The 27698-nt window shown below is 48.7% G+C and overlaps 2 protein-coding genes across 2 annotated transcripts; one reads left to right on the top strand and one right to left on the bottom strand.

The window, feature by feature from the left end:
• The first annotated feature begins 7026 nt into the window (after positions 1–7026).
• LOC122366498 lies at positions 7027–9558 on the top strand. The gene is made up of 2 exons (XM_043338823.1): positions 7027–7474; positions 8358–9558. The coding sequence occupies exons 1-2, from the start codon at positions 7352–7354 to the stop codon at positions 8757–8759; spliced, it is 525 nt and encodes a 174-aa protein (XP_043194758.1). The 5' UTR covers positions 7027–7351; the 3' UTR covers positions 8760–9558.
• A 9017-nt stretch (positions 9559–18575) lies between these two features.
• Positions 18576–25058, bottom strand: LOC122366510 (protein RFT1 homolog). The gene is made up of 9 exons (XM_043338853.1): positions 25040–25058; positions 24237–24322; positions 23794–23910; positions 23122–23311; positions 22571–22798; positions 21655–21905; positions 21277–21405; positions 20628–20764; positions 18576–19419 (listed from the first exon to the last, which is right to left on the bottom strand). Exons 4-9 carry the CDS (start codon positions 23191–23193, stop codon positions 19283–19285), a joined length of 954 nt encoding a protein of 317 aa, XP_043194788.1. The 5' UTR covers positions 23194–23311; positions 23794–23910; positions 24237–24322; positions 25040–25058; the 3' UTR covers positions 18576–19282.
• Positions 25059–27698: the final 2640 nt, after the last annotated feature.

Here is a 27698-nt window from a genome sequence, read left to right as displayed (position 1 = left end):
GTACATAGTAGATCCAATTTCCAAAGGACCTAATTATCTCTCACAGTGGCGGCGGAAGGTATTCTAGGATAGGGGTGCAAACGATATTGAAGCGCCCCTTCCCGCTGGGCGCCCCTTACCATCACAATGCCGATGGCCGTCCCTGCACTGGAAAATCAGTTTCGCCCCTATACAGGCGCCCATAGAAGTTTGCAGAGTGCTATTCCTGGTCATAATCATCTCCCCAGTAAAAAAAGAGCAAAATACGCCCTAGCACTAGGGGTGTAACCGCCCATACGGATAGTGCAATTTTACAGGCCCCAATATCGGACCTCCCTTAACCCTCGCCGGACCTATTGGTTTTCTACATACGCGCCGGCCGAGGGGGGGGGGCGGGTACGACCCCCCTCGCCGTTTCGCCCCTGGTGGAGCTAGCGCGTCGTGGAAAAAACGAGCGTGTGCGCCGTTACGAGACGCAGAGATTGGTACCCGATTTTAAGGTCCTAGGTCAACCGGTGACCTCTGAGGTCAGGTCAAGTGCCCCAAGGTACGATTCAGTTTTTGGTGAATAACTTCGCAAAAAACGGCAGCAGAGCGCCGATTTTGGCAGCATCGTGTTCGCCTCGCTCAGGCGCGTCGAATGATATACTTTTTGTTCGGGTCAGGTCAACTTGGGGTGTTGACCTCAGGTCAAGGTCAGGTCAGCACCCCAAGGTCACGAAGTTGGTCGAAAGAGGTCATGTCGCATATCATTCGATTTGGCAGGTCTTCCTGAGTCCATTGGTGGCTTTCCCAACTCGCTAGCTCAATTTGATCAAGAGTTATTGACGAAAAACTAATATGACCTTGATGGGTCAACATTGCAAAAGTGACGCATCTAACCTTGCAAGGAGTGCATCAAATCACGATTCTGTGTGCTTGAGATAGTTGGAGGTCGTTCCCGGCGCCAGAATAGCAGTTTTCATTTTTCCCCATTGACTTATAACGGTGAGGTCACGAAAATGACCTGACCTCATATGACCTTTAGGAAAAATCCGAGATATACAAGTTGTGGGACTCATAATGGATACTAGATCCTGCAAGTTTCATTTCCCTGTGACATCTCCTCTGGCAGTGAGGGTGTTGCGAAGTTGCGACATCTGAAGACCGTGCAGAGGTTCACTTATGACGTCATAGGTCAGTGACCTGACCTGACCCAAAAATGCAGTTGGTGTCAAAAGATCCGGCTTGGATCAAAGGTCAGGTATGCCAAGTTTCAGCTCTCTATCGCCAGCGTGTTCGGAGTTATCGCGAAAAAAAAAACCTATGGGGGCGGCACCCGGCCCCCCCCCCCCCCCCTCGGCCAGCGAGGGTTAATATCCATATGTTGTAAACGGCAAACCGCCCCCGATAAATGTTACACAAACTAATTTCCTCTCGCATATCGGCCATCAGGCGCCCCTTTTTGTCGCATGGAGCCTGCAACGCTATAAGCCCTCATATGTTCGTGTTGGCGTTCGGAGGCTATCGCCTTCAAATACGTCTCCATAAATCAAAATGTTTCTTTTTCGTCCCACACACAGGCGCCCCTCTTTCGCATGCAGGCGCCCCTCTTCCGCATGGCGCGCTTCTCGAGTGGCTGCGCCCCTCCTAGCCTTTATCGCCTGGCAAGATTATATTCGAAAGGGTCGGCAGCATCTGCCTTTGTTTCAGATAAGGATGCCCTCCACTCTTCAGCATATCAAACGATACTTTTCCCACGTTATTGCCACCCTCTTCGTGTCACAAGTGCCTTTACCTATCAGTTGCGGTGTCGCACTGCTCAGCTTTATGGCTGCCGCACCTCTTAACTTCCTGCCTCCTCTACAGATTTTCGAGGCGCCCCTTTCCATAGCTTTAGGGTGCAGCTGCCCCCCTTGCCCCCCTGCTTCCGCCGCCACTGATCTCTCAGCTCCGTTAGCATCGCCGACCGTTTGATGCATGGGTCCTTTTCCTACCATGCGATTTTCAGATGCATGGGAACACATTGCTTAGTGAACGAACAGCCCGAGGCCGAAAATCTGCGAGAGAAAAAGAAAGGAGTGTTTGTGGCTGTTTGAGCCAGCAAATATGAAATGTGTCGCAACATTTTACGTGCGAACGCACCTTGCACTAAACATCCTATATACGTCCCTCATGGCATAGGCGGCGGAGCGGGGGGAGGGGGCACCGGGGCACCGTGCCCCCCTTGATTTTGCCATTTTAACATTATCCCGATAGGCGTTGCATGGAAATGGAAATGGAAAGAATGAGACCAAAAGTCAGCAGTGCTCCTCCCCCCCCCCCCTTAATTGAAGATGTTCCGCCGCTACAGCCTCATGGCTACAAAATGAGAGAGAGAGAGAGAGAGGGAGGAGAGAGTTGGGAACGAGGAGGAGAGGGAGGAAGATGGGGGAGAGAAAGAGAGAACCCACAGCGTATCACGAGTGAAGTCTACTGTTGATATTCATACTTCCGCTACCCTGCCAATGTGCCCATCGTTGCGTTTTCGCAACACCGCTGTCTTTCCGATGTGCCCTTCGTTGCGTTCCCGCAACGCGACCGTAGTCATATTTGAAAATAGTCACAAACCCTTTTTGTAGCATTATTTCTTAACAAAATGCATAGGTATCTACGCTATTGTAGGGACTCTGCAGAATATGTTTACACAATTTTCATTACGATATTATTAAGCACTTAGCCTACTTATCTTGGTTTTCGTGACGTCATCACTCACAAAACCTTCGACTTCCCTCTGGGAGCTCTAGGCAGTAACTTACCGGCCGCACAGACTTGTAACTGCGTAGTATCATGCGCACAACCATGCTACACACGCTGAAACTTGTCTCATCGGTTAGTCTCTTTTACACACTTCTCAAGCTTCGATCACGTCGACGCTTGCTTGCGTTGCGAAAACGCAACGAAGGGCGTAAATGGGTTAAAACGGGGATCCCCTGCCATACCCACTGTAACAGGCGCAGACCGACAGGACGGCTACGCTCTGAACGAATGGGCCTACCGAAACAAAATGAAAAAGTAGCATTAGCTTCATCCATGTGTCGTACACAAGGCATGTTAGTCACTTTGTTCTCATGTCACCCGACTACATACTACATAGTGTGAATAAACTTCATATCAACAGTGAACGCAGTGTCATATGTTACTCAGATCAATCCACCTACGTTCCTCGCTATTGTAAATGGCTCCCGAGCGCACTTCACTATTTCGCCAATTCACGATAGTCATTTATCCAATTCAACATTAGGTCTAAAATATGTCTGAAGTAACATAAAAATGAAGTGAACATTTCTGTCGTGCTTTGATAGACGTAGCATAACAACCACGACGGTCGCAAGTGACCGCCGGGGCTGTGAACGGCACGGCAACGACCGGCCGGCGGGCGGCTACGCCAGCGCCATCTATGGAGAGAATCGGGTAACTAACGCAAACCTTCCGAGCCTTATGCTTTCCTGCGAGGCCGGTGAAGTAGGCCGCGTGCCGATTTCGACGCCGCTGTATGCCGAATCGACTGGTACATGCATTTAGCGATACATTGTTAATATTTTTCATTACATTCATCATATTATTCAAAAACATGCAAAAATTGAGAAAACCGGAAATATTCAAAGAGCCGGGGCGGTCAAAAAAAAAAATCGAATTTTATATTTTTCCGCCGGATTCGTGATCAGCACCCCCAAATACGTTAGATTAGACCTGGGGAGCAAAACTTTTCGAAACTTTTTGCAAAACCGGTCACCCTAATGTTGTCACGGTGGTCAGTGCACAGTGATCAAGGTTCCATGAACCGAAAGCTTTGTGTGTCTTTTTGAATATATTTGAATGCATTTGTAATAATTTGGTTTATTATTTACATCATCATCCAACCTGTCATGGATACTCAATATTTTCCTAATCAACAGGCATGACCTTCTTGGACCAATTCCGTGACCTGAGAGGCTTAGTCCTACCCTTCACACCTGAAACTTACACCATAACCTCACCATTTCTAAGAAAAAGCATAGGATGCCTATAGATTATAATAACACGTGCAGATGAAGGATTAACAAATGGTGTCGAAATCGCTACTCTGGGTCCTGGGACGACTTTTGACGAAATTGCCAACCTAAAAAAGACACTGCTACCATGGGGCCTTAACCTGACCTCAGAGGTAGAGGTGGCAAAAGATGAAAACTTTGGGAACCAGACTCGAACCAGACCCGGCTGGACATTTCTGGAACCAGTCGGACCCGGTCTTAGATGCAATCGGAACCAGTTGGACCCTTTCCCCAAAAGTCAATTAATGCAAACTACTTGTAGGTATCATTAGTTGCATCATGTAAAACAGCCTATTTCCCACTGGGAATACTCATGAGCTACTGTGTGCAAAGAAACATTCACATCATTCACTTCATGTTTGCAATAATGTGTAGTGTGCGAGATGAACAGTTTATGGTAGGACCCGGTTGGACCCGTCAGAAAATTTCCAGGAACCGGTCTGGACCCATATGGGTCCAGACTGGTTCTTTGGACCGGGTCCCCGGGTCCACATTTTGCCACCTCTACTCAGAGGTCAGCAGTTGATTCGATGAAATGACCTAGAAACTGAATCAGACGCGCTCCGCGCCCCCGTTTTTTGGCATACCTTATCATACATCAATTCTACACATGTTGTGAAAATTTCAGACAAAGGTCATTCAAGGTAAGGTCACTAGGTCACTTCAAGTGACCTCACCTTATAAAAAGTTTCAATGTCTGCCATAGCTACACAGAGTGAACGATTGCTTTTAAACTTTCAGGGATTGATGAGAGCAATAGTATGTACAAAATTTACGTCTCAGAATTTTGATATCGGTGACCTAGGGGAGAGTGGGGTGGGTTGTATCAGTTTTTACTCCGAGACCCATAACCTCGTAACTATCCGTGATAAACTCATTATTTCCATACTATCCCCTTCCTTGATTCTTCTGCTTTTTTGTGCAAAGTAACTTTTCCGCTACCTCTACCAGTTTTTCTTCTACGGTCTGCCGAATAGAACAATGTTTTTGATACAACTTGCCCCATGGCTTGGGTGAGTTGTATCACATGGTGGGGTAATTTGTATCACTATTTCACGTTTCAGGGAGTGTGCTTGCTACTGGTTTTGAACATTACAACAACATTAAATGGGGTTAATACAATGTATAGGTATGCTCAAAGGCTTCACTTTATTAGACCAAACTTAGGTCAATGCAATCCGAACGAAACATCAACAGACTAGACGCAAAAGTGGCCCGTTAAGAGCAAAGAAGCCAACACATTGTGCCGAAATGGAACGAGCATTGACTAGCTACCTACAAACGCGAGCCAGGGCCTAGCTTTCGCGATCAAAAGCAACATACCCATACATACATACATACATACATACATGATACATGTTACAACATACCCCACCCGGCTCTGATACAACATGTACCTAGCCGCCATCTTGGAAAAACATCCTCGTGCTTAAAAAAACAGCGGACAGCTGGAGAAATCCGTTTTCACTCACGCAGCCTTAAAAACCTACCCTCACCACCGCTACGGAGATCTTTCAAATTCGTGCACATCTAAATGCCCAAAACACACATTTTCTTGCAACTTATTTTTTTAGAATGACATTAAAAAAACATAAAATCGGCTCTCACCTCGAGACGCGTCCACTCAGCCACAAGACAGAACAGGGAAAGATGGCGCCCGGAAAACCTCGTCGGCTGGTCGTGTCGCGAGCGCCATCCATTGGATAAGTTTGGCACAATTCGCCCTGATACAACTTGGACATGATACAACTCTCCCCGCTCTCCCCTAAGGTCAGGTCAATTTTGCGACCTCCCATTACAAGTCAATGGGAGAAAATTGAAAGGCGCCTGTTTTGGACGAAAACCGCTATTCCTAATACTTTCAAACACTGAGCTACAAGTAACTTTGACACACTGAACATGAAAATGGTACCCGTGACCCCCTGTTTACGCCCCTGAGGTCATGTCAGGTCACGAATGGTGTCTAACAGTTTTTCGCGAATAACTTGTGATAGAGGCACCCTAGAGCAATGAAAACGCCTTGGATGTGTTCAGCTTGACGATACGGATCGACTGATATGCAACATGACCCTTTTCTGGTCAGGCCATGACCTTGACCTGAGGTCAAATTTTCAAGTTGACCTTTCAAGGTCAATTTATAATGCAAAGGATGCGTCTTGACGAGAGGAACACAATGCCGGTAAAGGCAAGCTCGTGCAAGGCTTGAGTCAAAAGTTATTGCAGAAGAACTGTTTCCGAAAATCTGCTATTTTGGCAGTTTTTGCCCGCTGCAGGCAAAACCATTGACGCTAGGTCAAATCTGAGAGCAATACTCTGAAAGAGCGTTAATAGAGCCATCGAACACATTTTTCTGCGGCGCTAAAGCTCTATTGGTTCCCGAGTTATGCGTTGGCTTCTTGGAAATTGTCCACATTCGATCTAAAAATCGGCGAAAGTTTGCCTTCATTGACCTCTGGTGACTGACCTTTGACCTGAGCAAAAAGTGGTCAAAGTGTTTTCGTCCTTATTTTTGACGTTTTTTTCAAACGCCTCAACCCCCCCCCCCCCTCCCCAGCATGGGGCGGGGAAATCCAGGACCCCCAGCGGGGCGCGGGTTAATTGGACCGAAAGACAATTGCCGTTTTCACGACGGCCATCTGGTACACATTTGGTGCACATCTGGTATAGATTAGGTGCAGATTTGGTCAAATCAGGTTCAGTGTGTCTCTTAGCAGCTATCAGCTAGGGTTGCACTAAGTAATTGCTTATATACCTGCTTTGTCATACCTATTATCAGAGAGCATCATCGATTAAAACACTGAAATAAATTCATAAAATGAAGATGTTTGCTGTAAAAGAAATTAGGTGCAGGTTTGGTCAAATCAGGTGCATTCACCGGATAGCCCGTCGTGAAAACGGCTAATATGCACCTAGTCATGTGCCCAAGCCCTTGCATGAATGTATCAATCATTTACGCGCGGCATTGACGGCAATGATAAGGCGATACGCTATCAGACTCCCGGCTGACTAGCTGAGTCAAGTTCAGATAAGCCACCGAGTCGTGCACGCGGCGGACCGCTGCTGGTCGCCGTCCGTCGACTATCTATATAGCTGCGCGCCGCACCGTCACACTACCTGAGAGCGGCCGTCTGCGCTAACCACCTGATCAGCTGGGCCTGGCTGCCTAAAGCCAGACTGCTGGGAAGTGCCGGACTCTACATACATTGGTTTTGCGCGGTATAGTGCGGCGGTGGTTCAGTGTGTCTTCCTGCGGCTCCGGCCACCTCCGTCAGGCAGCCGTCTCGGGTCCCGTCGGCTCCACCGTCGCCTTCATCGTCACCATGCTGCACCCGGAGCCCATGCCGGCGTCGGCTGTCGGCAGACCTGTCACTACCACGGACTCGTCCTGGCTGGGCTGCTTCAGCTACCACATCGGCCTCATCTCCCTCTGCTGGACGCTGGTTGTGAGTATTATCAGAGTAGTAGTAGAGCTATGACTGGATGCTGGTAGGAGTAACATCAGAGTATTAGTAGAGCTATTACTGGACGCTGGTAGCAGGATTACCAGAGTATCACTGAACACTGGTAGTGAATATTACTGGAGCATTTCCAGAGAATGTCTAGTCCCCTGGTAAAGAGTATTACTGGCATATTACGGAGTGTTACTGGGCGCCGGAAGTGAGTATTATTGGAGTATTACCATTGTATTACTGGACGCTGATAGTGACTATTACTGGAGTATTACCAGAGTATTACTGGACGCTAGTAGTAACTATTACCGGAGTATTATCGGAGCTATACTGGACGCTGGTCTTGACTATTACCGGAGTAGGTACTACCGGAGTATTGCTAGTGTATTAATAGGTAAACGATGGTAGGAGTATCACCCAGAGTAGGTATTGCTAGGCGTTGGTAGTGAGTATTACTGAAGTAGTACCGGACGGTGATGTGAGTACCTGAGTACCTATTAGCCGTTTTCACGACGGCCATCTGGTACACATTTGGTGCAGCTCAGGTGCAGATTTGGTCAAATTAGGTTCAGTGTGTCTCTTAGTAGCTATCAGCTAGGGTTACACTCATTGCTTAGGTATATGCCTGCTTTGTTGTATTATCAGAGAGCGTTATCGATTAAAACACTGAAATAAATTCATAAAATGAAGATATTTGCTGTAAAAGAGATTAGGTGCAGATTTGGTCAAATAAGGTGCACTCGCGGGATAGACCGTCGTGAAAACGGCGATTATCTCGTATGGTGTGGCCCCAGTGTGGCCCGGTCTCCACGTGCATATCTCCCGATCTCCCTGGACTCGGGTGACAGCACTCAATACCAGTATCCCTTGTTCGCAGATCATGTCGTTGTTCTCGTTCTTCACTTTCATCGAGTACATGGTGGTGGCCGGGGGTGGCGGTGCGCTCGCCGTCTTCATCGTGGCGTTTCTGCTGAACCTGGTGGACGGGGCGGTGTCGGCCCTGCTGCTGATGGGTGTTCGGGACGGTGTGGTGCGCGTGCGGCTGAACATCTGGCTGATGTGGAACGCCATCTACTCGCTGGCCGTGCTGCTGCTGGTGATCGTCGACCTCAGCGCGGTGGTGGTGGTGGCCGGTCTGGGCGTGCTGAACGGGCTGCAGGCAGTGGTGGCCATCGGGTTCCGGCTGCTGTGCATCTGGACCGGGTGGATGTACCGGGACCACCTGATGACGGTGCCGCCGCCGCCCACCAGCCTCCGGCCCGACCTGGGCGCCTTCTGATCTCCATTTAATTTGTTTAACAGTGCGCAGATAAATAGAAGATGATAAATATGCAAGATGAAGGCATGCATATTTGTTGATGTATGCAAGATGTAAGCACCCAACCTTTTTTGAAAGTCACTTAAGTTCATGGGCGTAGAAACGGCTGGAACATTGTGGGTGCATGGGTGCAGGACAGCCATGGCCGGTGAAGGGGTAGGGCTAGGGAGCGGCACCCGAGCAGAGGCTCATTGCGACCTTTAGGATGTACTATGTCGAAAAGTATGTTGATAATTCACGCAGCTGTAAATTGACTACTGCAAAAAGTAAAAGCGGCTAACTTAGCCATTTTCGAACATTCGCGCTAAAACTTTTGACAGTGGGTCGTCGGTATATGTTCAGTCACATGTCTTTCGTTTCTTTTTTTTAACTTGAGCACAGTAGTCAGTAGGTAAGACCATCAATCACAGTTGCAAATGCTTCGAAAGATGGATAGTAGGCGAAATATCCTGCATTTGTCGTGCTGCATGAGAACTGAGAAGTAGTGTTGATGAGAAAATGTTTTTTGTCCCAGATTATTGTGGGTGCAGACTGCAGAATACATTGTCTGCACCCACTGGAGAATTATTGTGGGTGCAACTGCACCCACTGCACGCATGGTTCCTACGCTTATGCTTAAGTTCAACCAAACTCGTCTTTACTTCTCTTGTCGTGATCTCTTGAAAGTGCCGGTAAAGTTTGACGAGTTTAGATTTTAATAAAGCAATAAGGTGATTACGACATGCTGCATGCTCATATTATTACATGGCTCGCTAGTTAACTGGGTGTGTAAAAATGTTGACTATCGACCGCAATTTCCACGGTTAATTTCTCTCTCAATGATACGTATTTTTGGTAATGACATCATGACAACAGGCGATAGTAATCCGCGTGTGTTTAGATCCTTCCGTCAATTTTCTTCTGAGCGGCGACATATTTAACGATATTTATTAGCGAGTTGAGGTGGGCCTATACAATACAATGAATTTTGAATGTATGCGGCAGAGGCAACAAGAAAAGTCATTGCCCTCTGTGACGCCACTGTAGCCCTCGGAAGAAGACCTCAACAAGAATTATTGACCTCGGCTACGCCTCAGGCAATAAAGCATAAACGGGCCACAGTGATGTCATATCGGGCAATGATTTTTACTATTGCCAACTACCCCACACAGTATTCATATTTCATATATTATCAAATACCGTGTTGCAGAAAATCGGTAGTCGAGATAAAAGTTTTGCGAAAATTTGATCACGATCGTAGCGTATAACAAAATATCTTATTTTTATAAATCCCGCTATACTCATTGCCAAACATGAGAATTGCCTCGAACGAACCAAGGAGTGCTTTTCACTTTCAGTTTTCACATCCATTGGTTTCAATAAAAAAGAAAAATGGAATAAAGGCCTGGCTACACTATGCGTTTTCTGCGTGCATTTTTTGCGTGTTTGCGTGTTTTGCGTGATATCATTCTAGAAAAAAGAACGATATTACGTTTTTGTGATGTTTTTCACCTTAAATTTTAGTTACACAAGAGTTATATTAGCTTTTGTATATAACCAAGGTAAAAATTATATTGTTTATAACTTTTTTCCTAGAACGATATTACGCAAAACACGCAAACCTGCAAAAACGCACGCAGAAAACGCATAGTGTAGCCAGGCCTTAAGACGGCATCAAGCTTGACGTCTAAAGAAAGGATGACAATTTCAAAGACTGTTTCGAATGATGTTAGTTGCAAGGAGGGTTTAAAACGACTATTAAATTACTATTACACTATTACAACTATTCTAGGATAAGAGAGAATATTTTCAAAATATAAATTATTCAGTTTTAGATAATTAGAAATTAGGATTAGATCGGATTTAACCAAGCTGAATGACCTACCTGGTCAGCCGTCTCCGTCTCATAGGTCCACTGTCATTCTCATCTCGCCAAGGCCGTCATCATCTCTCATTCCACCAACCGCCTATTCATGCACTTCGCTAGCCGTCACCGTCTCATTGCTTCCACTCATGTCTCATACACCCGGCCCCGTCTCTGCTGCCGCCAACAGGCGCTCTGAGGCACTCCACCACTCGTCTCCTTCTCGCACTGTTGCCCGCCACTGTCTAACTCACTCGACCGGCCGCGCCTCGGCACAAGATAGGTCGTCGCCCCCCGTCCAGAGCGGAGCAACAGCGCAGGGCCAGCCGTCATCTCGCCCCGGGCCAGACTGCAGCGCGCGGCGCGGCGGGCTGGCAGGCAGCGGCCGCACAGCGGGACGGGAGGACGGGCCGCCGCCGCGCCGGTTAGGGGATGGGCAATGGCAATATACCGGCAATGGAAGGAGATTCAACGGCGACCGAAGAATAACGGAGAGTGGGAGGGGGTAGTGAGGAGAGATCCGTTGACTGCTGGGAGGTGGACGTAGGCCCCGAGGATAACATGGAAAACTGGGTGGGGAGGACTGAGGGATAGGACGGGGATATAAGCCGTGGGCAGTGGGGTGTCATTTTTCGACAAATCGGCGCAAAACTCCGAAACTAATAGAGCCCTACAGTGTCGGGGAAAAAGTCCAATGATAAACTAACATTTTAACCCTCGCCCGTATTGGTGTTTTGCCAGCCGCGAACGTATAAGGGGGGGGGGGGTCCGTTGACCCCCCCCCCCCCCCGCCTTGCCGTTTCGCCCCTGATCAAGCTATAGCTTCGTGGAAAAACGAGCGTGCTACTGTTGCCCGTGACGAGAGGAAGCCGATGAAACCAAATTTTAAGGTCCTAGGTCATAGGTTGTGACGGTTGACCTTCCAGGTCAGGACAATGACCCAAAAGTCGGGACAATCGGGACCTGTTAGAAGTTAGAACGTCGCAGTGTGGTTGCTAAGGGCTCTTTCGAGGTGCTGATCACGAATACCATGTCAGTTTTATCACAGATAATGTCTTCAAGCATTTAGACCAGGTCGGGCTAGGTCAGGTCAGGTCAACCAAAAAGGGTCCTGCCGGGTATTCGCAATAGGTGTCAACCGCCTCGGACAGCTACGTAACGTAACATGTTACGAAGGAACTAAAACTACTTCGTAAATGTTCAAATGGTTGCTAAATTCGAATTCAGCTCAAAAAAAAGTCTAGAACCACGTAAAACTAGAAAAAAATTAAACCGAGGTCAGCAAAGGTGAACGACCTGACCTGACCTTTAGGTGATCTTGACACCCACCCTAATACACGGGACCAACATCATATAACATGTATGAACGGTTGAAACCACGAAAAGACTGCAAACGCGCGGCTAATGCGAAACGACATCCACCGAATCGCGATTTTGGCCAAACATGGTCTTGGGGAAATAGGTCACAGGCACAGACCTCTGTATACATGTATACAGAGGTCTATGGTCACAGGTCAAAGGTCATTGTGGTCAGGGTTATGAAATTATCAGAGGAGGTGTAGAATTGATCAACTCGATGGTGCTGAAAATTTCGTCGCGATCGGCCGCTTTTTACGCGAGTTATTCACGAAAAACCGAGGGGAACCGTTTGACCCCCTATACAGTACGGGCGAGGGTTAACCCTCGCCGGACCTATTGGTTTTCTACATACGCGCCGGCCGAGGGGGGGGGGGGTACGACCCCCCTCCCCGTTTCGCCCCTGGTGGAGCTAGCGCGTCGCGGAAAAAACGAGCGTGTGCGCCGTTACGAGACGCAGAGATTGGTACCCGATTTCAAGGTCCTAGGTCAACCGGTGACCTCTGAGGTCAGGTCAAGTGCCCCAAGGTACGGTTCAGTTTTGGTGAATAACTTCGCAAAAAACGGCCGCAGAGCCGCGACTTTGGCAGCATCGTGTTCGCCTCGCTCAGGCGCGTCGAATGATATACTTTTTGTTTGGGTCAGGTCAATGTAGGGTAATGACCTCAGGTCACGATCAGCTCAGCACCCCCAGGTCACGAAGTTGGTCGAAATAGATCATGTCGCATATCATCCGATTCGGCAGGTCTTCCCGAGTCCATTGGTGGCTTTCCCGACTCTCTAGTTCAATTTGGTCGGGAGTTATTAACGAAAAACTAATTTGACCTTGATGACGTCATAAATGACGTCACACAAGGTAAACATTGCAAAAGTGACGCATCTAACCTCGCAAGGAGTGCATCAAATCACGATTCTGTGTACTTGAGATAGTTGGAGATCGTTCCCGGCGCCAGAATAGCAGTTTTCATTTTTCCCCATTGACTTATGATGGTGAGGTCACGAAAATGACCTGACCTCATATGACCTTTAGGAAAAATCCGAGACAAACAAGTTGTGACACTCATAATGGATACTAGATCCTGCAAGTTTCATTTCCCTGTGACATCTCCTCTGGCAGTGAGGGCGTTGCGAAGTTGCGACATCTGAAGACCGTGCAGAGGTTTACTTATGACGTCATAGGTCAGTGACCTGACCTGACCCAAAAATGCAGTTGGTGTCAAAAGATCCGGCTTGAATCAAAGGTCAGGTAACGTCTGTCAAGACAGCCTCAGATTCAGATTCACTTTCAGAATCACATTCGGACCCCCGTAGATTTTCATAAAAACTGGTCCATAGGTACAGTTTTGGACGCTGATTCCAATGGTGAAGTTTGTTTTTCGCCACATATTATACTTTGGCCCCTAGAGGCATTCAAAGTTTTTTTGGGGCGAAGGGGGACCCCCTTAGATTTTCATAAAAACTGGTCCATGTGTAGGGTAATTGTGGGGAAAACGCACCCCTGGGTTAAACGCCTCCCCTCAAAAAATCGTATTTCTTATCGACGGATACGTGTTTTATCCTGTCTTTCAGAACAGTCAGCTGCTTGTTTACGTAGGTCTCTATTTCCGGTTCTGCGTCTTGAGGAGCAGCGTGGGTAGGTGCTGATGTTGGTTTTGGGTGTTGTTTTTGTTGTTTTTACAGAAGATTTTTAACATTTTGATGCCCTCTTTATATCACAAAACTTGCTATTGTGCACATCACTAAAAACTGCGTTTTATTGTCATTCTGTTGAATTTATTATGCTACGGCGTTAGTGGCGCGTTTTTTGTCAATACTTTGTTGACCGGAAATGGAGTGGATGGGGAAAGACGCCTCCTCGATGCATGGGGCAAGACGCCCCCAGTTTTCTGAAAGGGGGGCGTTTTGCACGGTGGTGAGAGTGCAGGGTAGCGCCCAGTAGGTGGGGGCCGAAAAGGCCTCTCCCTGTCCTTTTTTGCTGATATATCCTAAACCACTGCAAATATCGTCACCAAACTTTCAGGACTGCTCCGGGCATCCATTTTACACATTGCAACAAAATTTTATTCCAAAGGCTATGATAGGTTGACCACAAATGACGTCAGAATGACGTCAAGTTCTGCCATGTTCATCATGTTCTGTTGCTGGATGGGGTGGGGGCGCTTTGCACATGGGTGTGGGCGTATTACCCAGGGTGTGGGGCAAAACGCCCTTTTGTAAGGGTATGCGAAAAGCTTTTTGGGGGGTTAAATACCACACGCAGGTGTCTTTTCTTGGTCTCAAAGCGTAGTAAAAAGAATGAGCTACATGATGGTGCCCAAAGGTTTGAGTAATCTGTGTTGGGTTGAGTGTCAGAAGGTTTCGCGCTTAATGGGGGCGTTTTTGACCTATTCACCCTACAGTTTTGGACGCTGATTCCAACGGTGAAGTCTGTTTTTCGCCACATATTATACTTTGGCCCCTAGAGGCATTCAAAGTTTTTTTGGGGGAAGGGGGACCCCCTTGGATTTTCATAAAAACTGGTCCATGTGTACAGTTTTGGACGCTGATTCCAATGGTGAAGTCTGTTTTTCGCCACATATTATACTTTGGCCCCTAGAGGCTTTCAAAGTTTTTTGGGGCGAAGGGGGATCCCCTTAGATTTTCATAAAAACTGGTCCATGGGTACAGTTTTGGACGCTGATTCCAATGGTGAAGTTTGTTTTTCGCCACATATTATACTTTGGCCCCTAGAGACATTCAAAGTTTTTTTTGGCGAAGGGGGACCCCCTTAGATTTTCATAAAAACTGGTCCATGTGTACAGTTTTGGACGCTGATTCCAACGGTGAAGTCTGTTTTTCGCCACATATTATACTTTGGCCCCTAGAGGCATTCAAAGTTTTTTTGGGGAAGGGGGACCCCCTTAGATTTTCATAAAAACTGGTCCATGTGTACAGTTTTGGACGCTGATTCCCATGGTGAAGTCTGTTTTTCACCACATATTATACTTTGGCCCCTAGGGCATTCAGATTCACTTTCAGAATCACATTCGGACCCCCTTAGATTTTCATAAAAACTGGTCCATGTGTACAGTTTTGGACGCTGATTCCAATGGTGAAGTCTGTTTTTCGCCACATATTATACTTTGGCCCCTAGAGGCATTCAAAGTTTTTTTGGGGCGAAGGGATTAGATTTTCCCTTAGATTTTCATAAAAACTGGTCCATGTGTACAGTTTTGGACGCTGATTCCAACGGTGAAGTCTGTTTTTCGCCACATATTATACTTTGGCCCCTAGAGGCATTCAAAGTTTTTTGGGGGAAGGGGGACCCCCTTGGATTTTCATAAAAACTGGTCCATGTGTACAGTTTTGGACGCTGATTCCAATGGTGAAGTCTGTTTTTCGCCACATATTATACTTTGGCCCCTAGAGGCTTTCAAAGTTTTTTGGGGCGAAGGGGGATCCCCTTAGATTTTCATAAAAACTGGTCCATGGGTACAGTTTTGGACGCTGATTCCAATGGTGAAGTTTGTTTTTCGCCACATATTATACTTTGGCCCCTAGAGACATTCAAAGTTTTTTTTTGGCGAAGGGGGACCCCCTTAGATTTTCATAAAAACTGGTCCATGTGTACAGTTTTGGACGCTGATTCCAACGGTGAAGTCTGTTTTTCGCCACATTTTATACTTTGGCCCCTAGAGGCATTCAAAGTTTTTTTGGGGAAGGGGGACCCCCTTGATTTTCATAAAAACTGGTTCATGTGTACAGTTTTGGACGCTGATTCCAATGGTGAGGTCTGTTTTTCGCCACATATTATACTTTGGCCCCTAGAGGCATTCAAAGTTTTTTGGGGCGGAGGGGGACCCCCTTAGATTTTCATAAAGACTGGTCCATGGGTACAGTTTTGGACGCTGATTCCAATGGTGAAGTCTGTTTTTCGCCACATATTATACTTTGGCCCCTAGAGGCATTCAAAGTTTTTTTGGGGCGGAGGGGGACCCCCTTAGATTTTCATAAAAACTGGTCCATGGGTACAGTTTTGGACGCTGATTCCAATGGTGAAGTCTGTTTTACGCCACATATTATACTTTGGCCCCTAGAGACATTCGAAGTTTTTTTTGGGGCGAAGGGGGACCCCCTTAGATTTTCATAAAAACTGGTCCATGTGTACAGTTTTGGACGCTAATTCCAACGGTGAAGTCTGTTTTTCGCCACATATTATACTTTGGCCCCTAGAGGCATTCAAAGTTTTTTTTGGGGGAAGGGGGACCCCCTTAGATTTTCATAAAAACTGGTCCATGTGTACAGTTTTGGACGCTGATTCCAATGGTGAAGTCTGTTTTTCGCCACATATTATACTTTGGCCCCTAGAGGCATTCAAAGTTTTTTGGGCGGAGGGGGACTCCCTTAGATTTTCATAAAAACTGGTCCATGGGTACAGTTTTGGACGCTGATTCCAATGGTGAAGTCTGTTTTTCGCCACATATTATACTTTGGCCCCTAGAGGCATTCAAAGTTTTTTTGGGGCGAAGGGGGACCCCCTTAGATTTTCATAAAAACTGGTCCATGTGTACAGTTTTGGACGCTGATTCCAACGGTGAAGTCTGTTTTTCGCCACATATTATACTTTGGCCCCTAGAGGCATTCAAAGTTTTTTTGGGGGAAGGGGGACCCCCTTAGATTTTCATGAAAACTGGTCCATGTGTACAGTTTTGGACGCTGATTCCAATGATGAAGTCTGTTTTTCGCCACATATTATACTTTGGCCCCTAGAGGCATTCAAAATTTTTTTGGGGGAAGGGGGACCCCCTTAGATTTTCATAAAAACTGGTCCATGTGTACAGTTTTGGACGCTGATTCCCATGGGAAGTCTGTTTTTCGCCACATTTTATACTTTGGCCCCTAGGGCATTCAGATTCACTTTCAGAATCACATTCGGACCCCCTTAGATTTTCATAAAAACTGGTCCATGTGTACAATTTTGGACGCTGATTCCAATGGTGAAGTCTGTTTTTCGCCACATATTATACTTTGGCCCCTAGAGGCCATGAAAATCTAAGGGTGTCCCCCTTCGCCACAAAAAAACTTTGAATGTCTCTAGGGGCCAAAGTGTAATATGTGGCAAAAAACAGACTTCACCATTGGAATCAGCGTCCAAAACTGTACCCATGGACCAGTTTTTATGAAAATCTAAGGGGGTCCCCCTTCGCCCAAAAAAAAATTTGAATGCCTCTAGGGGCCAAAGTATAATATGTGGCGAAAAACAGACTTCACCATTGGAATCAGCGTCCAAAACTGTACCAATGGACCAGTTTTTATGAAAATCCAAGGGGGTCCCCCTTACCCCAAAAAACTTTGAATGCCTCTAGGGGCCAAAGTATAATATGTGGCGAAAAACAGACTTCACCGTTGGAATCAGCGTCCAAAACTGTACACATGGACCAGTTTTTATGAAAATCTAAGGGGGTCCCCCTCGCCCCAAAAAACTTTGAATGTCTCTAGGGGCCAAAGTAAAATATTTGGCGAAAAACAGACATCACCATTGGAATCAGCGTCCAAAACTGTACACATGGACCAGTTTTTATGAAAATCTAAGGGGGTCCCCCTTCGCCCCAAAAAAAACTTTGAATGCCTCTAGGGGCCAAAGTATAATATGTGGCGAAAAACAGACTTCACCATTGGAATCAGCGTCCAAAACTGTACCCATGGACCAGTTTTTATGAAAATCTAAGGGGGTCCGAATGTGATTCTGAAAGTGAATCTGAATGCCCTAGGGGCCAAAGTATAATATGTGGCGAAAAACAGACTTCACCGAGCGCGTATATATCTTTCCCGAGCGAAAAAAACAAACATTCCAGTTTTTTGGCGCTTTTGTTTCAATTGTGGTGGTTCTGTTAGAAGGCCCATACAGATGGTGTTTGCGCAAAATTTCTAACGGAAAATCACCGACTATTTAGTGTCGACAGCTGCATATTAACTTTTTGAACACGCCTCCATCACTGCTTGTTTATTGGCTGTCTGTGGTATTGGGCTGTGTGGCTGTAGGTATATACCGTGTGTTGCTGGGTGATTGTGATAATATTTTGATGATTAACCTTTTTATTCAGCGGTAGAGAATTCTGAAAATCCCAGGGGGTGCTACAAACCCCTAATTATCCACCCCTGTTTTATTTTAAGTTCCATCCAGTACCAGTATGAGTGTTTATGGCAATGGAAGGTCAGGTAGGTGAAACATTTCATTATTGTAATTTTAATCTTTTGAGACCTGAGTTTCAACATTCTCTTGAGAGCCTGAGAGCATTCATGCCAAGGTTTCTGAGTCTGTTTCATGATAAAGAGACAATATTTATAATGGAGTCAACTTGTGGGTCAAGTCAGCAGAACTTGATAAATGAGTATGACATCACCTCTACACCTGTCGCCTCCTGTATTGTAGTGATGGCAGGTTCAATGCTGAGTCTCAGAATAATAGCCAGCGAGCGTATACTGTTGTTTTGTATTTCTATGCCCGATCGGCCCTAATGTGTAATGTCTTGCATTTCTAAATATTGAACTGTAATGAATGAGACGCTGTAATGAGGTACTGTAATGAAAAGACTGCCTCAGACTGCAAGGTTCTATTTAACCAAATATGACTGCATGTCTGCTACAGAATGAAACACTGACAAACACTGACACTGACATCAGGCACTGACAAAGTGAATGCACAAGAACGATAAGGACTTCTGGACTTCAGAGCAAGAGATACACCCTACGCTCAGGAACGCCGCTGTCACCACACATAGCATACAGCACCCGGTCGTGCCCATCATTAGCCTACAAGCCCCACCAGACGCTAACCGGCCACGATTTTACCGCCCTCTACGAAAAGCAGTCATCTCACTTTGCAAGCGACCTCTACAACGATAGAGGAATCGACAACTGGCAATCCGGCCTGATCGCGTCTCTCCGGTCTTACCACTTTGGCTATGCAGTGGTGGTAAACGGTAATGGGCTTCCGCGATTACCATAAGCTCCAGGGAGGTGCCATCCCTTCACCTCCCCTGCCGTCCCCTGCATCGCCATCGTTCATCACAAATGGCTATAATTAGGATCTGAATGCCAAAATTCATCGGTAGGAAGTTGCTTTCAAGCACTGTCCAGCTCTCAAATGGCCGATAGCCTCAACGCCCCCTGCAGTCGCACCAGTCTTAAAATTAATAGATCCACTCTACTGACAGGCACGGTGTATATTCAACCCAAAATGCACATAAATATCACAACAAAACAACCCCTATTCCCTGCGTGACCATGTGAGTAGCACTCCCCGCTAGCTGCGCTTCAGTTTATCCCCGACCCGCTCCTTGACCGCCTGGAGGAGGCGGGGCTCGCTGTACACTGCCGCGGCCACCACGGCGGCCCCACAGAGCGCGCCCACAGCCACATGGGCGGCGGCGGAGCTGGGGTATAGTCTCTCTTGAAAGTATCGCGACTCCGAAGGAAGGCGCCACCTGTCCCAGCCGCGGTTGAGCGGAAAGGTTTGAGAGCCGCCGCGCTGGTAGCACTGACCGAAGCCTGACACGCGGAGGCAGCCGGCGCAGCGGGCCGAGGGAAGTGGTTGCGGACTGCGGAGGGATGGGGGGGGGGGGGGTGGCAGTCGCCATCCGGTTACTTGTGATGGTAGCTAAGCATGTGGTCAACGGAGGCCACCCTACTCGCAGAGGATTTGTTGAGATTTGTTTCATTGCAAAGTTAGCAATTTGACTCGTCATCGGCACGACTGTCACATTTTTTTTTTGGGGGGGGGGGGGGTAAAATCCGGAAACTCGTGCGCATATACCTAAAAAATCATCTGTTGCACCCGCTAACAGAATGCATCCGTGCTTGCACATGCACTCGTAAGCGGATTCAAAAACAAGAATTATCTCTCTAGCCAGTTCGCCAATTCGCTGTCTAGCCATTTAGTCTTATATTTGAAGTTCTCTCTTTTTAATGAGCCGGTTAACGAACGGCGACAAAAAAGAAAAAATAATGCTGTTCAGCCATGTTCTTTTTAAAAACTTATTTGATGCCAGGCTTCCTCCCCCCCCCCCCCACACCCCGCATGACCTGTTTACGTCATTCAGAAGGCCTCATTACAGTAAGGGTTATGTATAGGCGGATCCAACCCAAAGTTTTGGGAGGGGCAAACCATCACAATTTATTGTCTCTTTTCATGCACTGCCATAGACGTAATGTTAAAAATGATGTCCTTTGTGGAGGGCAATTGCCCTATTTGCCCTCCCCTGGATCCGCCACTGGGGTTATGGCGGAACTTCGCTTCGTTGTGATTTTACGCGTCACGCACACTGAGTGATTGGCGCCCAGAAAGGCACACCAATGAGCGTCCGGCTGGTGAGCCCAAGAGGCACCGGTATCCGCCTGGGGCGGTGGACGGGGTCAAGGGAGAGCGATACGAGCATGACCTTTGGCCGGCCTCCGCCTGTTTTGACCCAGTTGTCAGCCGCTGGGGCCTGCGTCATATAGCAATTTTCCTTCTACCGCTGGCGTGAAATCGTGTTACAGCGTACTTTTTATGATACAGGCCATGACCTCCCTACTGGGGTCCTCAAACTGAATGGAATAGTTCGCTGAGCCGCCGCAGCCCAGGACGCGATACTTTCAAGAGAGACTATACAGCCAGCTCTCGGAGCCGGCTGCCAGCAGGCCGGCGGTCACCAGCGCGGCAGCCACGGCGGGCGGCGGGCGGAGACCGAGCAGCGGCGGCACGGACACCGCCGGCTCCAGCGGCAGACCGGCCACGAACCGGTAACTGGCGACACACGGGGCGGGGACAGGGTGAGAGTAATCGGACTGTAATCGCCACGCCCCGCGTGGATTGTCCATGAAGGTAATACATACAATACATACATACGAGAGAGGTACGGGACACTGTATCGGGCATCAGCGACACACGGGGTGGGGACAGGGTGAAAGGGGTACGGGACACTGCATCAAGCGCCAGCAACACACTGGACGGGGCGAGCGGGCAGCAGCAGCAGAAAATGGGACGAAGACATGATGGTTGAGAGTGGCACGGGACACTGTATCGGGAACCAGCAGCATACGGGGAGGGCACGGGATGAGAATTGAGAGGGGTACAGGACACTATTGGGGACAGCAGACATTCGTATCAGTCGATGGACGGGTGAAGTAACGAGATCCAAGTATATCGAGATCGGCGAATAAAGCGTGATATTGACTATCCATGACAGATTGGATAATGATGTAAATAATTAGACCAATTAGGACAAATCAAATCTATTCAAAAACACAAAAACTCACCAAACGTATATCCTGGTCAGCATATTGACGCAGTTGGCGAGGATCAATCCAACCCCGCCGAATAGCCTAGTAAAGATCCCTGTCGAGATGACGAATATCACAGATAGCAGCACCATCTTCCGGTTATACCTGAAACACCGGAAAACGCCACAACACCTGTCAAAGCGCCCGATAGTAACGTTCCTAGCTTCACTTTATCGACACGACTGGCCAGCCTTTCCACTTCGCCTTTAGCCGCAAAAGGCAGTCTAACAACAAAAACCAACATGAGAACGTCATTTCCTAATCCGCTCAGCCTCTACCGACTAATTTACCTCACTCCTTACTAAGCCCCGACCATTTCCCGACTGCCTTCCATAAACCCTCCACGGCACTTACCCATTGATCTGTTCCTGGCGCATCACTGCGAACGTGTAGCACTCCAGCACTCCGTTCACCGCCAGTAGGAGCACGTAGGCGCACTGGGCGCGCAGCAGACTGACGGCCGGACCGGCGGTCAGCAGGGCGCCTCCGTACAGCCGCAGCAGCAGGTGGGAGTAGCTCCAGCCGAACGTGACGGCAACCAGACAGAGCAGGCTCATGGCGCGCAGCAGGTCGTGCAGAACCCGGCCCCCCGCGGCAGACACCGGCTGGAGGAAGAGGGGGTAGGGTCAGACTCATAGCGCGGAGTAGGTCGTGTAGCACCCGGCCCGCCACCGCAGACACCGGCTGGAGGGGGAGGGAGCTGTCAGGCACCAGCTGGAGGAGAGGTGCCAAACTGTCCCCTTCCAGTGACTGGCGAGAAGGGGAGAGATGGCCAGAAGGATAGAAGCTGGGCAACAAAACAAACCGAATGACAAAAAAAGACACCAAGATGAAGATCACAACGACTGGCAGTAAGGACTTATAGCGGAGATGAAGAGTAGCTACGAGTATAATTGGCTAATATCAGAGGAGTGTGTGCTTACTTGTGGAGAGGTATTACTGATCAGTGAAGAGAGATGGCAGCACGGGTCACATCGCCACCGTCGCGACAGGAAATGTTAGAGGCAGACGCGGTTGCTGGGAAAACGTGGCAGCACAACTTTGGCTCTATTTCTGAGGATACTCGAACCAGCGCTGCCGTGAGCTGTCTGTAACACAGGTAGGTCTTAATACCGTTTGACTGCAGTCTAAGAGGCCTTAGACCTAAAGTTCTAGCTAAATGAAACGAAGAATGCGACGACTTGGCCAAAAGAAACCACTATGACCGCGAAAACGCTTGACTACATTTGAAACCCCGCCCCTTTACAAATATGTAGTTCACTGGCCTCACCTGTCCCGGCACCAGTCTGGGTCCCAGCTCGCTCGCCGACTTCACCGGTAGACAGTTATCCGGTGAGCGGACGTGCCAGAGCAGGGTGCCGTAATAGATGACCACGAGGAGAGCGGAGCTGACCGCGTGGCCCACACAGTAGGCCCAGATGGCGTGGGACGGGTACAGGGCGATCAGCCAGGCTTTGAGCGCCACCCGACTGCACAGAGTGACCATGTCGGCTACCACCTTGGGAGAGAGGGAGAGCGGGTGGGTGAGAGAGTGGTGAGAGGAGATGGGGAGGGGCGAGAAGACGATAAGAGAGTCAGAGATAATCCACATATGCCAGCAAGGTAGGGAGAATACAGTACATTAACGCGGTGTGAACGATCGACGATCCGCAAACGACTGTCGCAGCAGGCGATTTGAGCTTCGGATATAATTTCACTGATATAGCAGAGTCATCGAGCATATAGCAGTCGAGCAGAGTCATCGGGGAACCGACGCGCCTCAAATATTTTCCCCTGACACCCTGTTCCTCTCCTCTGCGTCACCCCACCGCCGTCATTCACCTTCAATTTGACAAAGAGCATGGCCTGCGCCAGGATGACCAGCGGCTGGGCGGCCGTCTCCAGTACAACCATGGCCGCGGTGACCCACACGCCCAGACGGTACTCTGAGGTCACCTCGGGCGCCGGCTGGCTGAGCGCGTGCAGCCAGAGGCCGGCCAGCGCCGCCGACACCGCCGCTGACACGGGCACGCTAACAGGGGAGCGGGGCGTCAGTCAGAGGCAATTACAACACTGCTCTTTTATAATACACTCAATTCACTGGCAATAAAACATTACATACTTATGTGCCTATGACGATCCCCACATCTGAAGAAATAAACGTCATTTATCGAGGCAATGACCATTTAAAACCACTACTACTCAACAGAACTGTGCCGATTAGCTGCTACCCATTGACTGCCTCCACAGTCCACATTCCACAACAACACCTGTTTTTGAAGTAGGTACCTATATCGACAGTTCCCAGCAAGCACATCCTAAGTGTCAAATTTTTGAAATTGAGATTTCTATACCATTCGACTCAGCTCGTCGAGCTGAGTCGAATGGTATGAAAATCACAGTTTCGAAAATTTAACACTTGGGATGTTCTTGCTGGGAACTGCCGATATGCAGCTTCTCCCAACAGCTGTGACCATTTCGAGTTAAACTGATGTCCGGACCGGAACGATGTACCTGAGCCACACCAAGTTGATGGCCTGGCGCCACGTGCTGCTCTCTGTCACGCCCAGCGCCGCCCGACGGAAAGCCTCCACACTGACAAAGGTGTCAGTCGAGTAGAGTAGAGCCAGCCTGGGAAGCAGACTAGGGCTTCAGAACTTTGAACAGAATTGATTTACCTACTTTAAAACTACACTTAAATAAAGAACTGAATGTCAGTCAAAAGGAACAGGTAATTCGGTACATGCTTATGAAGATAACCGTATATTACTTCATTTTATACAATAACTAGAAAATAAGAGCAAACTCTGTTCAACTAGAAACATACGAAAAATTAGCATTTTTCTTATGGAGTACACACTACAGTTCTGGTGAGAAAATAGCATATGTTCTACTTAGGAACTCAGACATTGGATGCATCACTGATGCATGATAGGAAAAAAGTAAAGGGTGCATACCTGACATTGATGATGCCCAGGACATCAGATGTAATATACCGGAGAATGACTGCATTTGTGATGAATGTGAACACTCGGTAGGTTATCTGAAAGACATTTGATAGGTAGGTAGGTATAGCTTCAGCATCAATATGTGCAACACAGACCATGCTATTCTGGGCCCTGTTTCACCGGTGATAGCAGCACGCTGCTATCACACGTGTCAAATTGGGTTTCCATGGAAACATCAGCAAACCATGACACCGTCAATCTGTGTGATGTCATCAAATATTGCTGCCAACAGCTTCACGGCCGTGCGATCAAACACATCGCATTCAACGAAACAGCAACTCTGTTCCAAACGCAGCTCACGGATTACACGAAACGTCATTAGTGTGACCTCATCACATTACGTCAGCTCGCGCAATTTGATAGTAGCGTGCTGCTATCAACGGTGAAACAGGGCCCTGGTCTCTGCAGCATACAGGTAGGTACTTCATTGGTGGAAAATCCCAGGGGGTGCTTCAAACCCCTAATTATCCACCCCTGTTTTTTATTTTAAGTTCCATCCAGTACCAGTATGAGTGTTTATGGCTTGGAAGGTAGGTGAAACATTTCATTATTGTAATTTTAATCTTTTGAGACCTGAATTTCAACATTCTCTTGAGAGCCTGAGAGCATTCATGCCAAGGTTTCTGAGTCTGTTTCATGATAAAGAGACAATATTTATAATGGAGTCAACTTGTGGGTCTCTACCGCTGAATGAAAAGGTTAATCATCAAAATATTATCACAATCACCCAGCAACACACGGTATATACCTACAGCCACACAGCCCAATACCACAGACAGCCAATAAACAAGCAGTGATGAAGGCGTGTTCAAAAAGTTAATATGCAGCTGTCGACACTAAATAGTCGGTGATTTTCCGTTAGAAATTTTGCGCAAACACCATCTGTATAGGCCTTCGAACAGAACCACCACAATTGAAACAAAAGCGCCAAAAAACTGGAATGTTTGTTTTTTTCGCTCGGGAAAGATATATACGCCTTCACCATGGGAATCAGCGTCCAAAACTGTACCCATGGACCAGTTTTTATGAAAATCTAAGGGGGTCCCCCTTCGCCCCAAAAAACTTTGAATGCCTCTAGGGGCCAAAGTATAATATGTGGCGAAAAACAGACTTCACCATTGGAATCAGCGTCCAAAACTGTACACATGGACCAGTTTTTATGAAAATCTAAGGGGGTCCCCCTCAGTGGCGTATCCAGGGGGGAGGCCAAGAGGCCATGGCCTCCCCCTTTGGCATCAAACATGCAAGTGGGCCCTTTGGGTCACTTGAGTGCAGTGACGTACCCAAGGGGGGCCATGGGGGCCCTGAGGGGCGCCCTGGTTACCTGAGGGTCCCCCTGGTCACCTGAGGGGTCCCTGATTAGCTGAGGGGTCCCTGGTTACCTGAGTCGCCCCTGGTTATCTGAGGGGCCCATGGTTATCTGAGGGGCCCCTGGTTATCTGAGGGGACCCTGGTTATCTGAAGGACTCCTGGTTACCTGAGGGGCCCCTGGCTACGGGGGCCCTGGTAACCTGAGTGGCCCTTGTTATCTGAGGGGCCCATGGTTACCTGAGGGGCCCCTGGTTTCCTGAGGTGCCCCTGCTTACCTGAGGGGCCCCTGATTACCTAAGGGGCTCGTGATTGCCTGAGAGCCCCTGATTTTCTGAGAAGCCCCTGGTTACCAGTGGGGCCTCTTGTTATATGAGGGACCCCTGGTTATCTGAGGGGTCCCTGGTTACCTGAGGGGCCCCTAGCTATCTAAAGGGCCCCTAGCTACCTGAGGACCCCTGATCCCCTGGGTGACCCCTGGCCAGTGGTCTGAAGAAACCCTGGTCACCTGAAGGGCCCATGTTTACCCCAGGAGTACCTGGTTATATGAAGGGCCCGTGCAGTCACATTAAGGCCCTTAGTTACCCGTGAAGCCCCTGGTATAACCGTCCCCTGGTTATCAGAGGGTCCCCTGGTCAATTGAAAGACCCCTGGTCAATTGAAAGGCCCTGGTCAATTGAAAGGCCCCTGGTCATCTGAGAGGCCCCTGATTACCTGAACGGCCCGTGATCACTTGGATTCAATGGTATGGCCAGGGGCGAGGGGGCACGTGTCCGTTATAAGGTTTAGGGTCCCCTCGGGCCCGAGAGGACCTGCGGTGCCAATTGGCGGCAGAGGGCCCGCGCTGGCAACGCTTCAACTGGAAAGGAGACCACAGGGCTTGTGAGAACACCCCATGGGCTTTTCTGTAGCCACACTTATCTCCAGAGGGGCCTCACGCCAGGTTCTGAGGGACCTTGCCGGCCTCTGAGGGTCCTTGAAGGCTAATGAGAGATCAGCTGTAAGGGCCTCATACCCGTTTGCTATGGCCCCACGGCCCACACCGGTGTTTCTGAGGGCCCTCACAACGGCGCCTGCGAGGGCCTCCACTGCCACCTCTAAGGGCCCCACACCACTCACCAGTGCCTTTTAAGGGCCTACTTCGGCGGCTCTGAGAGCCCCCACACCGGCGCCTCCGAGGGCCCTATGCAGCGCATCTGACGGTCACTTACCAGCGACTCTGAGGGCCTCTTACCGACCTCTGAGGGTCCCTTGCCGGCCTATGAAGGGCCACCAGTAACTTTCCGGGCCCCACACACGCCTAAGTGATGGCCCCCACCAGTGTCTCTAAGCCCCAAGGCCCTCACAACGGCGCCTGTGAGGACCCCACACCAGCGCATCTGATAGCCTTTTACCGACACCTCTGAGGGACTAACATAGGTGACTCTGAGGCGCTCGCTCGCTTCACTTCCTCATAAAATACCGAGCATTTTATGCATACTTCTCAAGCAAGAAATGATATTTTTACCTGCCAATTTTGCACATTTTCTCAGGACTTAGACAGACAGGCAGACAGACGGACAGAGAGGCCCGTCTGCAAGGGGGGACCGGACCCACTGTGCCCAATCCCCTCATCGAAAGGTTCTGGAAACGCCCCTGCCTGGGTTGACAGCGGCATCCGGGTGACCCGTGGGCTCCTTTGAGAGCAGGCGGCCCCCTCCTGGGCGAGATCCTGGGTACGTACTACGTGCCTGCTTGAGTGTCCCAAGAGAAACGATATCTTCAGGGCCTCATCCAAAGTACTGGCCTAAGCATAACTTAAGTCAAACTGCGTCAAACTATCTTAAAATGCCATTTGATGGCGCTCATAGGCCCTCAGAGGCCAAGGCCGAGCCCCCAGAGGCTAGCGTGGGCCCTCAGAGGTCGCTTTGGCGGCCATAAAGAAGCTTACATGTACTTGAGCGTGGGATCCTTTGAGGCTGGTGTAGAGCCTTAAGGAGCCAGCGCTCAGCCCTCTAAGGCCAGCGTGGGCCCTCTAAGGCCATTGTGGTGTCTTCTAAGGCCAATGTGGGGCCTTCTAAGGCCAGTGTGAGGCCTTGTAAGGCCAGTGTTTGCCCTCTATGT

Source organism: Amphibalanus amphitrite, unplaced genomic scaffold (genome assembly GCF_019059575.1).
Source record: "Amphibalanus amphitrite isolate SeventyFive unplaced genomic scaffold, NRLGWU_Aamphi_draft 000812F_arrow, whole genome shotgun sequence".
NCBI lineage: Eukaryota > Metazoa > Arthropoda > Thecostraca > Balanomorpha > Balanidae > Amphibalanus > Amphibalanus amphitrite.
Note: the sequence above shows the minus strand (reverse complement) of the source record. Positions and strands in the feature narration are given on the sequence as shown.

Excerpts from the sequence above, each read along its gene's own strand:
- LOC122366498 (XM_043338823.1), top strand. The coding sequence starts at position 7,352 with ATGCTGCACCCGGAGCCCATGCCGGCGTCGGCTGTCGGCAGACCTGTC. Across the intron at positions 7,475-8,357 it reads CCCTCTGCTGGACGCTGGTT|ATCATGTCGTTGTTCTCGTT; the intron begins GTGAGTATTATC and ends CCTTGTTCGCAG.
- LOC122366510 (XM_043338853.1), bottom strand. The coding sequence starts at position 23,193 with ATGGTTGTACTGGAGACGGCCGCCCAGCCGCTGGTCATCCTGGCGCAG. Across the intron at positions 22,799-23,121 it reads TGCTCTTTGTCAAATTGAAG|GTGGTAGCCGACATGGTCAC; the intron begins GTGAATGACGGC and ends CTCTCTCCCAAG. Across the intron at positions 20,765-21,276 it reads CTGACCAGGATATACGTTTG|TTACCGGTTCGTGGCCGGTC; the intron begins GTGAGTTTTTGT and ends GTGTGTCGCCAG.